Genomic DNA, 18,928 nt, shown 5'->3' with positions numbered 1-18,928 from the left:
GTAATAATGTGGAAAAAAGTTAAACTTATGTTTATCACTAATGCCTAATTTGTGTAAGTTGATTTCCTGAATGAAATAAATAATGAAATAAAATAAATATAATTAATTAGTGATTTTTTTTTTTTTTATATTTTTATGTTTCTGTATGTTTTTGGTACAAATATGAATGTAGTAATGTGTTTTGAAATGGTATAGATGATTGTATGGTAAAAAATAGTTCAATTAAAAAATATGCTAAAGAATGTACTGTGATGTAGATATTATCAATGTGTAATGCAATCTAATGTATGGAAATACAAAAGTGGAAGCTGCTCAAATCAATTTATAGGCCATAACAGGTGCTTGAAAGGGTGGGGTTATCCTGCAAGGAACATACACACAACATTTTTTCCCCCAGCACACTGCTATAGCCAGCAACAGATCTGCCATTTCTACTGTAGATAAAAATGCAAAAGTCTTTGTTGCACACATTTGCAAATGTATGTTTAAGCCATCCGCCACGCCAAGGCGCTTTTGCTAATAGGATGGTCCTACTCTAAACAATGAGAGTCCCATATATTTGGGCCATACATATGTGTTTTTAAATTGAGAGACAACTTACCAAAGAGGTACCCCAAGAGGTATGGAAATGTATGCAAAAACCTTTTTTTTGTGTTATAGATGACCGCGTTAAGGACGCCCCTTCACTTCACTAAAATCGCACAAACACAATGTGGGGGCAGCTTTCCCTCTTTTTCAATTGAATTGCACGAGTTTTCACGCTGCACTAACTCAAAACGGTCGCTATTGCCGTAAAAAAGCAGTGGGAGATTTCATTTTTACGCTGCGGGGAAGAAAAAAAATAAAATCCTAGCTGACAATTGAATACCCGTCCATAATACACCAAAATTCAAGTTATTGCTGCTAAAGGAGGACAATCGAATGATTATTACTTATATTTCGTTATGTAAAAACTCTACAGTGCCCTCACTAGTGCATTATAAGTAATTTTATTGCTTACCCTGTATTCTTGTAGTGGAGGATTCTATATAGTTTATAATTATTTATGTTTCAGTAAATATTTTGTGTTAATATATCATATCTTGTATGTGCACTTTCAGAGGGAATTATACTTTTATTTATTTTAATACATTACTCTTACTAGCAACACTAATCAATCTGTTTGCTGTCAGTGATGCCTTCTGCAAAAGTCACTTGGTAATCCTACACATGTGCTTAAGGTTTTTTTTTACACTGTTTAACACGAACATATGTATAAAATGTAATGCTTAATTTAAATCTAGAATCCCATATACTTTTTAAAAAAAACAAAAAAGTTTTGTACCATTGTAACATGAAAATCATTTTTCCAGGAGGATGGGGGATAATGCTAAGAATGTGCATGCTGAGAAGAGGGGGGGGGGGGCATTCCAAAAAGACTCTGCTCACTACATCATGTCATTTGACTGTGGTCACCATGGTAATCACATGACACTTAGGAAACTTTTAACTCAAGCCCTCGTTAACACCCAGCAGCTCATGTTTTGAAACAGGTATGATAATTACTGACCCAGTCAACTACAATAAGTCACCTGGGAATTATTCAAAGAAACCCTTAACATATGAGTTCTTGAGCTTGTGTTAAAAAAAACACTGCAGTGTATATCATTACAGAAGTTTCAATGACAACAAGTCCATGTGTTTTCTTACAGGTAACAACTAATAAAGCATTTTACAGGGGATTGCACCTTTAACCTGTTTTATCTGTCAATAAATGAAAAATTATAAATTATCTCTCATATTGACTTACATGAGTCCTACAGTCTCAGCCATTTTTGACTGGGAGCTGCAATGATCAGCTCACAAAATAAGGACATAAGCTATGCAAACCACTGCTACTTGAATATTTATATAAGCATGTCCTAACATTTATTTTATTTTACAGACCAGACAATTACAAAGGCAGTTTGTGCCCTTATTGTGAGACTATACAATTGATTATGGTCTAAAATTACAATACAGTAACACACATAGCCTGACAAGTATAGTCCCCACAGACCTCTGCAGCAGCAGAGCTATTCACAAGGACACCTGGGAAAATGACGTGAGTGTAGATGGAAGTAAACAGACCATGTACCATGACAGCTGCCACAGCTCAAGAGCACTCATCAAATCCCAGATGTGCTGTGACCTCAATATAGAGGTTTCTCGGTATGTGGATTACGCTTTACCTATGTTCTCTAGCGGAACGGAGGTTCTTGCTGGTAATATTTAATAATGTGGGTGTTGGCAAATATGTATGCAAAGTATAGCTGTTAATTAACATGGGTTGGTGTTTGTAGCTGCAGGGTTTGGCATGCTGAAGAGTGGTCATGTGTGATTGGCTCTCCGCTCCATGAGGGGGCGATGCTTTCTCTGGTGTGTCAGCTGATGCAGCCTTACTTTGGAATCGGAAGTAAGGCAATATGGCATGTTAAAGTGCAGCTGTGCCTTCGAGACTTGTAATCAGGGCCGGACTGGGACTAAAAATCAGCCCTGGCATTTACCGCATACAGGCCCACCACTGTTGATGAGTAGGAAATAAACCTCGTGCTGCCGCTGCGCAGGGGCGCCGCCAAGGAGGCGTAGCTGCATTGCATTGGGTGCATGGTCCACACGGGGCATTGATACCTACATTATAATAAAACATTACATTTATCACGCCCTCCCCATCCACAACACGCCCCCCCCCAAACACATTATGACACAACCACTGTACTTATTTATGTTTCTGATGCTGCTGACATCCATCAGGGTGGGAACTTCCTGTAGAGTGAGCAGGGAAGCTCTTAGTCTCACAAGATTAATAAATCTCATGAGACTTAGAGCTCCTCGGCTTGTTCTGCAGGCTGTGTCCTATCCAGGGACTGGGAGCAACTATCCGCTCCCTCCTGCTAACCAGAGTTGGATTAAGGCTCACGGCATTCAAGACAGGGTGCTCCTATGATGTAATATAGTTATTAGACAAATTTTAGATAAATACATAGGCAATACTGTGTGCATTACTGTTAGGTGCACGCAGTTCTGCCTTCACAAGCAGTACAGTGTGAAGCAGGATATACCTCCCAACTGTCCTTGCAGTCAAATCCTGACTAAGCGGGACAGTCTCCACCAGATACAGGACAGTTGGCAGACTGTCCTGCTCTCTCCTACCAGTTCTTGTCACCACCTGTGGCTGCTGGTTTCTTTAGCTCAGTTGCTGCTTTTCTGTATCCTGGAATGCTGAGAGCCCTATTCGAAAATAAAATGGTCAAATAGCACCCACATTACATATAATTAGGCCTCCCTCCAGCCCGCCCCAACATTAAAATAATAGTATTCACATTTGATAAATATATCTATTTCCCTCAAACCAGCCCTGACATTAAATATCCTTAAACCACCCCAGCATTAAATTGAAGGTCCCATCACTTCACCTTAAATAAATAGGTCCTGTTGCTGCGAAACTAATAAACACTCTACTCCCCCCAACCAGCTCCAAAATTAAACCAATAGCATTCACATGTAACAAATAGGACTATTTCTCCTAATGACCACCAACATTACATTGTTAGCACCTCCATTACAACAATAAATACTATGTCAATATATTATTAGTACCCAAATTACAACAATAAATACCCCCCCCCGACACACACACACTTATACTACATCAATATCCACCCACATTACAGCAATCAGCAATACCCCCACATTACAGCAATATCCTCTCCCACTTATTAACAATACTAAACCCCCAAAACACTACAACATTACCACTGCCACACTGCAGCACTACCACCAATTTTACGGTCACGACTGTAGGGAACCAATGTTCTGCTTTTTTCAAATCTCCCACAAAATATCAAGAACAGAGTAGTTAGACACACATAATTAACAAGTACCATTTTCTCTCAAATAATAAGAGAATTGGATAGATAGAGATATATATATATATATATATATATATATATATATATATATATATATATATATATATATATATATATATATATATATATATATATAGCGCTCAAAGGGAAAATTCTTTTAAAAAGCTAATAAACAATTTATTCCTAAAATAATAATCTAATAAAACCATATATCAGTTTTCTAAAATCCATATAATTTTGACTGCATGTACAATATTAAACCAAAATCAAAATGAGAAAGTCTCTTAGTCCATCTATATTGTATTATCAAACGTCCAAAAAATGCCCAAAAATAATTCAAGTGCTGGGTACCAGATTTTGTGGTCCACACGAGTCCTTATAGCTGTATAGAAAGGACACACTTCTGCGCTACTATACAAGGCTATAATACACAATATAACAAAAAATAATAAAAAATATATATTAGAATTATAAATAAGAGCCAACATGGATCTGATAAATACCCCAGATAAATATTAACACTGCTGCTATTCTCGGGCCTGTTGCATGGCCCTATACATTAAAACCAAACACAAACAAAAAGCAGAAGAAAGCACTGTTGAAATAAAATTCTCCCTTAAGGATAACATCTAAATAGCTGAATGATGTAACCATAAGAATAATAATGACATAAAAATGTATTAAACACAATAAAATATTAACACATAAAATTAAGCGAATATAAATAAAAGCATAAACACCACCTCACTGAAGTACAAAATCTTTATATCATAAACAGAAAGCTTCAAAATGATGCAGCAACATTAAGATTAATATATACAGGATAAAAACTCTGAATCCATTTGGGTGGAACAAATCCTGATGAAAAATAAAGCCACAAGTATTTAAGTAGTCTGAATGTCCCATAGCAGTCCCAGGAGAGATGGAATAATTTTTTTTATGCTGGTATAATATTTCCACCCTCTGGAGGGGATAAAATCACATATAGACTCACTCCAGATTGCTGCCGGCAAACAGCTCCAGCAGTTTCCCTCATTATTCGGCTGTGTATGACAGGTGTATCCTTAATTGTGGTCTGGAGGGAAACAGTAGTAGGAAATTTTGGTTCCATCTGAACTAGGTGCCGTTGTTGCCCAGTGTAGAAGCCTGCCGTTATACAGCTATCCTTAAGGGGGAATTTTATTTACACAGCACTTGCTTCTGGCTTTTTTTGTTTGGTATTCTTGTAGCTGAGAAATGTGAAACGATCAGAGCTCTGACATGCGTTCCACAGTGGAACGCACAAACAGTTTCCTGTTCCTGTTTGACGTCTGTTGTGAGGGGGCGTGCCCTAACTTGGAAGCGGTCGGGATCTGGAAGAAAGTAGTGGCCAATCTACCCTTGCTTCAGCTGCTCCCTGCACCGGCCCATTCAGCCATCGGCCCTTCTGGCATTTGCCAGAAATGCCAGTCCGGCCCTGCTTGTAATATAACAAAAGAGACCTCAAGCTATGATGCCAATCTATAGATTTATACTTTAGACTTAGGCAAGTCACAGCTTATCTCTTTAGAGCCCACCCTACAAAATCAGTAAGAGGAGGTCCTGTTTTAGATGGTGCAGGACTGTATTTAGCAAACAACTTACGGCACTGTAAGGGGCGTATTCAATTGTCAGCATTAATGCTGCAAAACGAGCGCTCGAAAAATATTACCGTTTATACGGTAATTACTCGCTCAATTTCAGCTCGCAGCTCCCTGAGCAGCGAGCTGAAATTGAGCGAGTAAATTACCGTATGAACGGTAATTACGCGCAATATTACCGTATAACTGGTAATATTTTTCGAGCGCTCGTTTTGCAGCGTTAACGCTGACAATTGAATACGCCCCATAAAGTATACAAGTACCTCGTAACACCAATTACCTGGGGCTTTATCAATTCTATAGCATAACACATGCAAATTGCATTGGTATATAGTCATGGTCAAATATATTAGCATCTCTGCAGTTTTTTTCTAACAATGCACCATTTGTGCCATACAATAATTGAAATTAACATTTATTTTGGTATTCACATATGTATTTCATTGGTTTGCAGAAAAACGTAGCTTATTTCACACCGAAATCCATTAATGGCCCAGACAAAATGATTGACAACTTTTAGAAGTAAGAAACAAACTAGGATTTCACAGCAGCAACAAAAACATGCAGAAAACACAGGACTTACCCCAAGCACCAGTGATGAGTAATACAAAGTATAGGAAAATCATACAAGGTCTTTTAATGTTGTATGACGTAGAGGACATGCTGATAGAGCCTGCAAAGGGAGAAACAAGTTAAATGTAAATATCTGTTGTTTACATATTCCTCTAATACAATTGTTGTGACTGCTATTTGCAGTAATTTAAAAGGTTACAAAATGGAATTCAAAAGGCAGCTAAGACACTGCTTAATAATATGAATATTCCAAATTCTCCACATCAGTGACATCAATATTATAGCGAAGTGTTTGTATAACAGAACTAATATACATAATGGGCCAGATTCATCTTGGAACACGTATGTGAACGCAACTTGCATTTAAAAAACATCTGAAGTAACTTGCAAGCACATAAGTCTGAGAAGATTTTAAATGCACTAACGGGGGGAGGGAGGGGGTCGATAGGGCCTTTTCTTATTTCACAGGGTTACTGCTGGCTCTAACGCTGCCATTTCCAGCATTAACCCCACCTGGCAGAATGACTGAGCTTGCATGGGGAGGCCTATTTGACAAGTATGCATGTACCGCCGCAATACCTGTTCTGTTATTGCCATCTCAGGTGTTGTTCCGGCTTACCACCGTTGCAGCTATGGCTAAACGTGTAATAACCACGCCTGGTGAGGTGGATGCCATTGTTCACCTAGGGACAAACAACCTGACTAATGCTGAAGTCATGGCAGTAAAAGATGAATTTAGAAAGTTAGGGACTGCTCTAAACAGGTGGCAACCACTGTAACTGTTTCAGCAGTACTGCCAGTGCAGAGAGGTGAAGACTGAACTCACTGCATTAGAAACTTCAGTGTGTGGCTATGGAAGTGGTGTTATGAGGAGAGATTTGGATTAATAAACCAGTCATCTGGCAAGATAGAGGCCTATACAATAGTGACGGCCTGCACCCATCTTCAAGGGGAACCAGAATACTAAGTGAGCAGTTTGGAAGCTTCATCAGGAACTATTTAAACTAGCAGTGGGGGGGTAGTGAACCTAACAGGAAAAATATCTGTTCCCCGAACCAAGAGGTATCTTTTCAGCAGGCTAATAGTACAGGAGACACATACACAGCAACAGAACACAATGCAGATCAAAATAAAATAAACTTAGAGAGAGATAAACTTAAAAGATAGGAACAGAAGATGCACAAATAAAACTCTTAGAGCTATGTGTGCTAATGCTAGAAGCTTAGGAAATAAAATTCCTGAACTAATTGCTTTAATGACAAAGGATGATCTGGATATTGTAGCTATTACAGAGTCATGGTGCAATGAAAATCATGAATGGGTTATAGCTATACTGGGATATACTTTATTTAGGAAGGACAGAGTGGGAAGAATCGATGGAGGGGTAGCAATGTATGTGTAAAAAAAAAAAAAAAAGCATAAATATTACTTTAATACAAAGCATTGAAGAAAAAACTGAGGCCCTTTGGGTGACCATAGAAACGGGGGACAAGGCTATTCTTCGTTGTGGGGTGATCTATAGACCACCAGGTCTGGAAGAGGAACTAGAAAGGAACTTATTGCAGGACATCAATAAAATTACATTAAAAAAAGAGAGGTAATAATCACGGGAGACTTTAATCTACCTGATGTGAACTGGGAGGGGTCTTCTGAATTCCTTTCAGGGAGCAGTCCTCAAGCAAATGGCAAGAGAGCCCACTCGCAAAGATGCAATATTAGACTTAATTCTTACAAATGGTGACATAATATCCGATGTATGTGTGGGTGAAATCCTAGGTTCCAGTGACCACCAAGCAGTATGTCTTTATACTAAACCAGAGACCGACTCATACCACACAAAAACAAAGGTGTTATATTGTCGGAAGGCTGACTTTGTAATAACGTGCATTTACTTAGCAACACCTGGCTTTAAATGAACTTCTTTACCAATATGGAAGCAGTAGGGATGTACATACTTTTTCACACACTGATTTTGCAAGCTTTTTTTAATCGACTAAAAAATGACAACATAATAAAAATGATAACATAATAATAAAATTAAAACCAGACACACATACATGCTAGTGAAAACCCACAAGAATGCCCAATCCAGCACAACAGTGAAAGCCTTCTCCAGAACCAGTAGAAGGAGGCTCAGTGGTGAACAACAATGGTGAACAACAATGGTGAACAACAATGGTGAACAACAATGGTGAACAACAATGGTGAACAACAATGGTGAACAACAATGGTGAACAACAGTTATGGTTGCCAACAGTTGACGGTCTTAATATTTCTACAAAAAGACAAGTTCATCTTTCAGCTCTCTACTATTCATGGTCTCTCCACATTCCAATAAAACCACACCACTCTAAGCTGCACAGAAATGCCAGTCACAAACGCATTATATTGGTTGCGGGTAAAGTTGCTACTTTACGGTAGCCACAAATACCTTCTGCACCATCATCAGTTACCATTGTCATTCTGCTGCCTTATCTATCTAGCGCAGCTTGTGATCTTTGTCAGCAGCACTGTATCTAACAATGACATTAGGGTGGAGTGCCATAATCAGATAAACATACTGTAATTAGATTCACATCCTGTGGTCACCACTTTTATTTGCAGTTACATTCTTCAGTATGTTATGCTCTCTCTAAAATGTCTTTGTTCCTTTTAATATTAGAATAAAATAATAACAATAAATTGTAGAATAAAATAAATAACAAAGAGAAGTCAGTTGTTGAAAATCTATTGAAGGTGTATTGAGAGCAATTAGGGTTATAAGTTTTGTTTGAGAAAACATAGCCAGACACGTTTAGTTTAATTTCTAGTAACATAGTATAACATGGTTTGAGGTCTTTTGAAATGTTTTTTACTCGGAGGGTGTAGCTGCAGGGAGGTAGCGCTGCAGAATAGGCAGATCACATTAACGGACAAGTTTATAAATAAGCTATTATGCTGTAACAGGTTGGATTTCAACTAAACACCACTTATCTTATCAATACCAGACACTTCTGTAATATGTTAAAGCTGCATCATCACCTAAGATAATATCTGCTCCATGCAGCCATTTTTCCGAAAGGAAGGGGATTGAGTGGCTTAATAGGTCCTCCCATTTGCACCAACCCCCCTCCACCGCCTTTTATATATTCTGGTCTTTATTCATTTGAAATACACAACCATCAGGGCCCAAGGAAAAATGGCCTTGGGGCTCCAGCTGAGGGGAGCAGCAGCTTTAGGAAACAGCTGATGCTGCTTTAATGTCACTTTGCCCCAAAACATAATCAAAACGGTTTAATGATACCATTATTTTGCATAGCAACTATTTTCAAAATGTATTATAATTTCATACTTGAACACTGGTTTCCGCCCCACACATTATTTCAGAGAGCATTTCCTTTTAACAGGAACAGTTTAGCTAGCTGTGCAAGAAATTTATAAACATAAATTCCATCAAAATGTCAATACTACATTGTGGAAAATTACAATGTTCAGAATACAGTCAATAAAGCACATGTTTAACTGACATATTTGCAGTTTTATGTGCACAATAATAATTCATTTACCTTTACTGGATTATCCACTGGCGTTGAAGACCGTGTATGACTTGCGCTTTTAACTTACATGTTAGGCATGCATATGAATCTAAAATTAAAAGCCATTCTATGTGTCCAGTTCCATTGGCTTTAATACTTGCGCTTGCATACATTTGTGTTGCAGCAATGTTATTTGGACCCTGTGTGTTCTATTTCAGTGTTTTCAAAGCATGTCACCACACTTGAAAAATTTTGGGGATCTCAATGGAGCTCCCTTTACTGCCAGCCAATGACATCATAGTTAGTGTGGGTAAACAGCTTTTGATTGGCTGAGAGCCAAGTGGAACTTGCCACTCATTTGTTTAATAGTTTTTGCAGGCCAGAAGATTCACTGACAAGAATGGGACATTGAAATGAATGGAAAAGTCTATGTTGCTTGCCTCTAGGCACATTCACAAACACTTGCCAACGGGTTCATCATATATGTATATTCAAATTTGGGTTTGACTTGCAGTTTTTGACACAAACACAACGCCAGTGGATAATTGGAAACACTGGACAGAAGATAGAAGCTATAGACCTGCTATATGTAATAAACACAGAATATGCACAGGTCTTCTACATTATTAAACTAATATTTTATCCACTAAATCCAGAACAAAATTTGAACATTAAAAGATTTAAATGAAAGTTAATAATCACAAGGGAAACCCTAAAAGAGCTGTAGAATCATGAGGAAGAAACATCAGAATAGAGAAAACGAAAATAAAGCATTGGTGTAGGTGACTGATGTCATCTAGCTCTCAAATCCTGGCAAGGCAATATATACCACAACATTGTATATGAGCAGCTAAGGAATGAAGAAGAACCAAGCTGTCCGGTTGGTATAGGCAAAATCTCCACTTTTTCAAATCCGCAATTTAGTAAATATACTCCTTGGTGTTCAATTTGTCTTGAAGTAAACAGTTTAAATAGCACCCAGACTCACTAAGTACTTGCAGAACATAAACAGCGGATGCATAGGTAATGGTGGCAACTTGGAAACAAAACATCTTCAGTAGGCAGCTACCAACATATGAATTTCTATCATGATCTAAGACAATAAATGGTGCTGCTTATTTTTCTTTCATATAAAATTAAAATTTGAGGTATTTCCTAACAAAATAATTTAAAATTGAACCTTGATAATGATTTAAAAAAAACAATGGTCAGGTTCATCTTCTCATGGAATGAATACCCTGTAACCACATACATTAATAGAGGACCTGACACTAAAACCTACAAGACAATCCAGGGAACTAGTTCTCACTGGGGTATCTTTCAAAGGGCCATTTAGCTTCAGGTAACTGTGCCTAGATTTCTGCCAAAGCACATAGGCGACATTTGCAGAAAAGCAGACATTTGCACAGGTCAAGCGGATGAGTCTATTCCCCATCAAGTATGGCACCAGTCCCCTTAGCTTTGCAGAGTAGTGCAAAAATAAGATTTCATTTCAGGGAGCAATTTATTGAAACTAGATCAAGCAGAGGAGTGTGCTGACTAATCTTTTACTCCACAAAAAGACACCACTTTTGCATCAGCTTGTAGCAGGCAGTCTTTGGGGAGATTCAACTGCCGGCGATGCTCACAGACATCAGGGCGATGTCCGCTGCGCACATTGCCAGCCATTACAGCAGGAATCTCCGATCATTTTTCTGCGCACTTCTATAGGGTGTGATGTGAAGGAAAAAAAAAAAAAGGAGTGGAGATTCCTGTAACATCTCCGACGTGAAGTACCACCATGGCGGTTCCAGACACCTCACGCCACATCGCCGGCAATTGAATCTCCCCATTTGTGATTCAGCTCATACTTTTAATTGGAACCATATTGAACCTTCATGAAGTGCATTTCAAGCTGCACTCTGATTTCATACACACGTAAGCGACACATGTAATAAAAATATTCCCATTGCCCACCCACTCTCAAAAAGAAGGCTAAATCAAGTCGTATTTTACATGGAAAACAAAAATGATTAATATGGTAGTTCTGAAGTGGTAGGAGGTTGGACTTTTATGTAACATGTAGACTTTTGTATATAGTGCTTCAATATTTGTCTGCCTCTCTGCACACTTCCAGTTTGCAGAGGCATCTCCTAAGTGCAGGGAGTAGGCATGCACGCACCCCGATATGTGCTGGGAGGACTATCCAGATGCACTAGTGTAAAACGAAGGACTTGTGAGTTGCCGTCCATAAGCGAGGCCCATAGACAATGGGCGCTTTCTGAAACATTTAGGTAAAAGATTTACCAGCTAGGTTCATATACAAAAATTACAAAACTGCAGTGCAAATACTGTTTTGTGACATCACACGCCGACTTTTGTACAAATGCACACATGGATCTTTGGGCCAAGAGTGCAATATCTCCAGTAGTACAAAATGCTTGGAGAGGCATTAGGTGGATCAAGGGCTTGCCTTGCTGAGTTTTTCACTAAAGTATAAAATAGGCAAACTATGTTTACTGTTCATTGTGTGTCCTTGAAGACTCTATGGCAGCCTTACAATGCATTAACTCGGTCAACTGAACATAGACAAGAAAAGGAAAACAGCTCCAGAGGTTATATAATGCAACTCCTCCTTCCCATAGGTGTTTGAATAAATTCCAAAGTTGTCCATGAAAAAAAAATATATATATATCGGGGCTGCCACTGAGTCTTCTAGAAATTAAATCAACTGTAAACATTTGCTTACTTCCACTTCAGACTAAATGGCATCCCTTACAATGGGATATACCCAAACAGGAACAACATAGGATGGGTTCATAAATAAACCAACTGAACTTGTAATGTAAGTAGAAAAAAAAAAAAAATGCATGGATTCACTGTCTGAAGGATCATCCTTCCTAACTAGCATCAGCACAGGACACTACATCCAGATGATGTCTAGTGATGGTATAGAATGACAACCACCCCACTGCTCTTCGGAGATCTGCATGCCCAAGGAGGACACTGTGGCCCTTGTGGAGTGTGCCCTTAGGTTTCCAGGCACCTTAAATCCTTTCTACCTATAGGCCTGTGCAATAACTTCTCTGATCCATCTTAGAAGTGAATCTTTGGATGGTGCATGTGCTTGTCTTAGTCCTGTAGGAATGACAAATATCTGGTTTGCCTTTCTAAATGCCTTAGCATCACTACTTTATTGGAAAGGATGATCAGAAATGGCTCTTTGTGACACAAAGCAAGTAGTTCTCCTACTATATTGGCTGATGTGATTCTTTCAACAATACTTTGAGTGTGAGAAAATATATTGTAAAGGTTCAAAGGGACTTGACACCAATGCTTTCAGGGCGGGAATAAGGTCCCACTGCACGGCACATAGCGTAGAATTGAAATCCCCCCTAATTGTGGTATGCAAAATTCAGAAGCTACTTAAACTGACGCTTTTTGCAGACAGGCCCTCTCTTAATAATTTCATTGCACCTCCTACTGAAGCATGTACTGCGCCTACCTCAATAGGGTTTTTTTTTTACCCTTGACTTTCTTGAAGAAGAGATAAAAAAAAAAAAAAAAAAGGAAGATTCTTAAGTGTTTTATTTACTATTAGTTTTTTTAAATTATATATTTATTTTTAACACTCTTTAAACATCAGTCATTATCATTGTATTGATGACAACTATTGTATTTATTACCAGTTATATTCTTACACTGTATTAGAAACTACATGTATTTAAGATGCGTGCAACTCAAAATACTCAGATTAGAATGCAATTTTGCAGCTGACCGGTTGAGTTCAGGTCGAAAAATTGAGTTCAACTCTAAATGAAGCCCTTAGTGCTTTGTCTCCCTCCTGTACACTGAGAGGGGTTGTAGTCAAGTTCAAAGTGGGACCGGAGATACCATATTAGGGGCTAATAGCAAATCCAGCTGAAGAGTGCAAATGTGCATCTGGACAACATATGATGCAATGCCAAGAGTACAATTGCAATTTTTTTCTGTATGCAGGGGAATTACCTGCTTTTTCACGTTCTACAAAACAACTTATTTTAATGCTGCGATTTAAAGCCGAGCAGGGACACATCCCTCTCCGCTCTACAACTGTCCACAAATTGCAAGTTTGCCCCCTGCTGCAGTGCAACATGGTTTTGCCAAGTGGCAAAATTACACCTTTTAGCTGGATTTACTCAACTCTAAGAGGACCATTAGTGCTTATAGTCCCTGTCATTTATCTGAGTTTTTATATTCCTTTTTTCTACTGTCACAATTTAGGTTTTATGAATAGAAAAGTAAAATATATGTCCACAAAATGTTTTATTGTAAAGTTATTCTATCTATCTGTATGTCAGTCCTATAAGAATACATTGTAAATATTTGCTTGAAATGGGTGTAGTAGAATTTTCTATCCTTTATATGCAGTTTCATGACTTTGGGACAAATTTATCAAAGAGAGTAGAACCCTAGAGCCGTCTAATACAGGTGTTTGTCACCGGTGACGGGACTCCTTTTCACTTTGCCCTATAAAATAAAGAGGTTATCACCAGCGTTAAAAGTGCAGGCAGTACGTTTTACAGGTTTTCGCCAGTGAAGACTTCCCTATACCTTTGTGGAGGCTATTTAGCAAGAACTGCAGTGGTACTGCTGTGATACAATGCCTATTTTATCATCTTCTCAGGATAGAGATAACAGAACAAACGTATTTTAAAAAAAAAAAAAAATTTCCCCTTCAGAATAAAGCAGGTTTTTAATCCATTTGATGATTTAAGATATTTTTACATTTTTTTTTCAACCAAAAATATAAATCTATGTTCCCATAGATTGCAAGCTTGGGGGCAGAGCCTTATTATATATGTGTTTGCATTACCCAGTATTGTTTAATTACTGTAATTGTTCCCAACTGTAAAGCACTAGAAAATTTGCTGGCGCTATGTAAATAAATGTTGATGAATTTTAGAATTTTTTTTTATACCACTTCAGCAAAGACGGACCCATCAGAGCGGTAAGTAAACACTTAATGCTCTGGGTCACTTTTTATAGACATAAAAAAAACAAAAAAACTAATTGCTCTGATTGGTTCTTATGATAAACAGACATTTTTTTTTAATAAACAAAACAAACCTTGTCTGTAATAAACATGATATTTATAAATGATGCGTGTACTAAGTTTTGGGCTCTGCAACTAAGGCACCTTGTATCATTCTGGAATTTCACTGGGCCTGCCTTTTCAGTCTGACATTACCAGTAACTTCCTTTCCTGTGACAGGTGAAAGCTCTTGTGGAAATAATGTAAGGTTAGGGAAAATATTTAAGAATTGACAATTTGTAATAAAAATGTGCATTTTACAAATAAAAAAAATAAAACACAAAACATGACTATTTGGTTTTATTTTTACATAAATGATCTTCACGTAGTTTGAGAAAAATATAAGACAATAATAAAGCCATGCACACTTTTATATATTTTAAATGAAAAACCATTACGTTTTGAGTCATAAAACATTCCATCAACATGGACACCGATGAGAATATAAATCATGTTCTATGATGACCAAGGTGTTAGAAAAATTATAACTCTCAAATTCATGATTAAGTATATATTTCCTACCAAGTAACAAAAGATAATACTTTCATGTACAAATAGTGACCTATAAAAAACAATGTATAAAAATGCGCTGGTAATAAGATAAACACGTTATCATCACATACTCAAAATCCGATGAAAAAAACATGTACAATGTCCACTTCAGAGTCACTTCCTTTTGTGGCTCATACATATAGTCATGAGCAATTTGAGCAATGTACAACATATAGTTATTTTTCTCTATAAGTCATTTGAGGATTCCTCCTGAGGTAGATTATATATATATATATATATATATATAAAATCAAATATATATCTATCAATCAAAAAGATCTCTCACGATATCTCTCAGCAGTAGTACCAGGGAAGGATGAAATTAGGTTGGGAACAGAAAGACATACCGGTATCTGGTTACTAAATAAATCACCAATTATAAGCTTCTGAATACCCAGAGACACCGTCAAAGAAAGCTGTGTTGTTGGTTAAACAGCAAGGCACCATCACACATGTACGAAGATATCTATCAAAATGGTATAGATATAAACCATCAAATAAACTTACATAATGTTCCGAGACGCTGCTGTGACAGGAAATGCTGTGTCGCATTTCCTGTCACAGCAGCGTTTTGGAACACGGAGCAGTTCTTTTTGCCCAGCTGAATATGCCCGGGACTTAACATCATATTGCTGGCTTATGTTTACTATCCGGTAAGAATGCATTAACTGTCTGATGACAGGATTCGTTTTATTTGATTTATTTTTGTATATTATTGTTTTTATTTACTTATGTTTTTTAAAAAATAAATCCTGAGGTAATGCACTAGATGTCTTTTCCACTTTCTTCTTTTTTACCTTTGATTAGGTTATGAGTGGCATATGGACAAAAGTCTTATCGTGGAAGCAGATTCATCTATGAACAATTATGTAAGTTTATTTGATGGTTTATATCTATACCATTTTGATAGATATCTTCGTACATGTGTGATGGTGCCTTGCTGTTTAACCAACAACACAGCTTTCTTTGACAGAGTCTCTGGGTATTCAGAAGCTTATAATTGGTGATTTATTCACTAACCAGATACCAGTATGTCTTTCTGTTCCCAACCTATTTTCATCCTTCCCTAGTACTACAGCTGAGAGATATTGTGAGAGATCATTGTGATATATATAAGAACCTCAGGAGGAACCCTCAGATGACTTATAGAGAAAAATAACTATATGTTGGACATTGCTCAAATTGCTTATGACTATATGAGCCACAAAAGGAAGTGACTCTGAAATGGACATTGTACATATTTTTTCATCGGATTTTGAGTATGTGATGATAACGCGTTTATTTTATTACCAGCGCCTTTTTATACATTGTTTTTTATATGTATTATTGAATGTTGGTGGCATCTACTTGTGTATTCAGGCAGACAGGTAATAGGGAGCGCAATTTTTGGGAGACTCATCCTTCTATATACAAATAGTGACCTGTCCTCTCTGAGCAGGGGCGGCTCTAGATTATTATTTTTTTTTTTACTGGGGGGCGATTTAGGGGGAGTGATTTAGTCCCTGCGCCCTGTTTGACACCTAAGGCTGCCGGGTGGCTGCACACTATGTGCAGGTCCGTTTGGCAGAGACAAGCAGGGAGAGTGTGCTGGCCAGCTGCTCACTCTCCTGGCCTGGCTCTGCCGAATGGACTTGCACATAGTGTGCAGCAGCTGGCAGCAAGCCCCTGGATCCGCCACTGTCTCTGAGACAAATCCTCTTCTAAAAATTAGAATCTATTAAAAAGCCAAGATGAAAACAATCTCCTACCCAGTTCCCCCAACAGAGTAATGGCTAAAGCTGGGTACACAACCAATAAATGACCGTTTGGTCAGATGTTGCAAGAGTGTGTACACTTACGATCATGTTTTATCCTACCAAACCACATTGCATTTGTTGATTTGGTTTTATAAACTTCTTAAACATCACAATCAATGATGGAACGATATCAGGCAAATGTGGAAGTGTGTTTGCACTCACAACCAGCAGTGTTAGTAGATCTCTATAGAATGTGCAACCACTATTCAGCAGATGGTTATGACAGATAATCAGCACAGATCTGAGGGTAAATTTTGTAAATGTAAATGTATATGTATATATATATATATATATATATATATATATATATATATATATATATATATATATATATGAAATTTCATCATATTTGCCATGTGGAAAACAACTTGATTCTGACACTAATACCATAGTCTATGGTAATGTATACTCTATAAATATAAACAAAACATTAGTACACACATTATTTTGCACTAACAAGCTTACGAAGGCCTCTACCTGCGCATTACATATAATAAGGAGGTGTGCTCCCAAGGGTGCGGCACTCATGGCGACTGGCACAGCAAGTCACGATTGTCTAGACTCTTAAAGGAGACGATCACAAATCAGACACTGCTGATAACAATCGTTCTGCCGGTTTGTCGTACCTGGAAGTAGCGCAGTCAGCTCCATTCCGACCGGCGTGTGTCTCACCTAACAAGTGCAAGTACTGTGTTCTGCTGCTCCCTCCCTGCCAGTGCTGAGTCCCTCCCCTTCCTGCTGTCACACTCATGATTGACAGTGCGCCCCGCCTCCTTCCCGCTGTCACTCACTATTGACGGAGCGCCCCGCCTCCTTCCCACTGTCACACACATGATTGACAGTGCGCCCCGCCTCCTCCCCGCTGTCACACACATGAGTGACAGTGCGCCCCGCCTCCTCCCCGCTGTCACACACATGAGTGACAGTGCGCCCCGCCTCCTCCCCGCTGTCACACACATGAGTGACAGTGCGCCCCGCCTCCTCCCCGCTGTCACACACATGAGTGACAGTGCGCCCCGCCTCCTTCCCGCCGTCACACACATGATTACCCCGCCCCCCGAGTACTGCCTGGAAATAGACAAAATCTTAAACGGTAAAAAGCCAAAACAAAGGGATCACCAGGGGACTCAAATCTTCAACGGTGCTGATAGTAAAATTCCCTCACTCACTGGGGACTGCACAAAAAACTGCTATAATCCAAAGCATCCAACCAGAGTATGTCATTTTGAACTGCACTGTACAAACTGAAAGCTGACATTTAATTGGTTGATTGTAACGCTTTATTACCCCTCAATAGTTTTAACCTGCTCCTTCGACTGTGTGGGTGCCATGTTTTGCTCCTTAGTTGATTAGGGAGAAGAAAAAGCAGCTTGGTACAATTATAGGACAATAGTGCACTTAAATATGCTGAAAATGGGTGTAATTAGAGATGCTCAAACTTGGAAAAAGATTTTCATTTTACTGGTAGATGGCCATGAATGTGGTACAGTCGTCAGTAGACACCCAATTCTTAAATTTAGCCTCATTCTTTAAACAATCGGATATTTCAGAAATTATGTCACATTTTAAATCCAGTTCACCTTAAGGGGCATATTCAATTGACAGCGGGATCGCAGAAAATCCTGCTCTCCAAAAATATTACCGTTAATACGGTAATATCTCGCTAGATTTCAGCTCGCAGCTCCCTGAGCTGAAATCCAGCGAGTAAATTACCGTATTAACAGTAATATTTTTGGAGCGCGGGATTTTCGGCGATCCCGCCTTCAATTGAATATGCCCCTAAAAGTACTATACAATGGTGTTAAAATGCTGCATTCAAGACACATTTTGAATGCAACTTAAGAGAAACTCCGGCTGGTTTTGTAAGCCCCTGGACGTTTTATATCAGGGGCAAACGCAAGATTTGTAGAGGGGGGTTTCCACACCACGC

At 38.4% G+C, this 18,928-nt stretch overlaps 1 protein-coding gene across 2 annotated transcripts in view; it reads right to left on the bottom strand.

Annotated features, from left to right (window-relative positions):
• LOC142138999 (C4b-binding protein alpha chain-like) overlaps nucleotides 1-17,736 on the bottom strand; it is a 64,580-nt gene extending 46,844 nt beyond the window's left edge. For both annotated transcript variants that reach the window (XM_075196213.1, XM_075196214.1), the window contains exons 1-2: nucleotides 17,625-17,736; nucleotides 6,093-6,182 (exon numbers count right to left, since the gene is read on the bottom strand). In XM_075196213.1, the coding sequence (XP_075052314.1) occupies nucleotides 6,093-6,182; nucleotides 17,625-17,649 (115 nt within the window). In that variant the 5' untranslated portion in view covers nucleotides 17,650-17,736. The remainder of the gene's footprint in view (nucleotides 1-6,092; nucleotides 6,183-17,624) is intronic.
• Nucleotides 17,737-18,928: the final 1,192 nt, after the last annotated feature.

Source organism: Mixophyes fleayi, chromosome 2 (assembly GCF_038048845.1).
Source record: "Mixophyes fleayi isolate aMixFle1 chromosome 2, aMixFle1.hap1, whole genome shotgun sequence".
NCBI classification, from domain to species: Eukaryota; Metazoa; Chordata; class Amphibia; order Anura; family Limnodynastidae; genus Mixophyes; species Mixophyes fleayi.
This window is presented reverse-complemented; position numbering and strand designations above follow the sequence as displayed.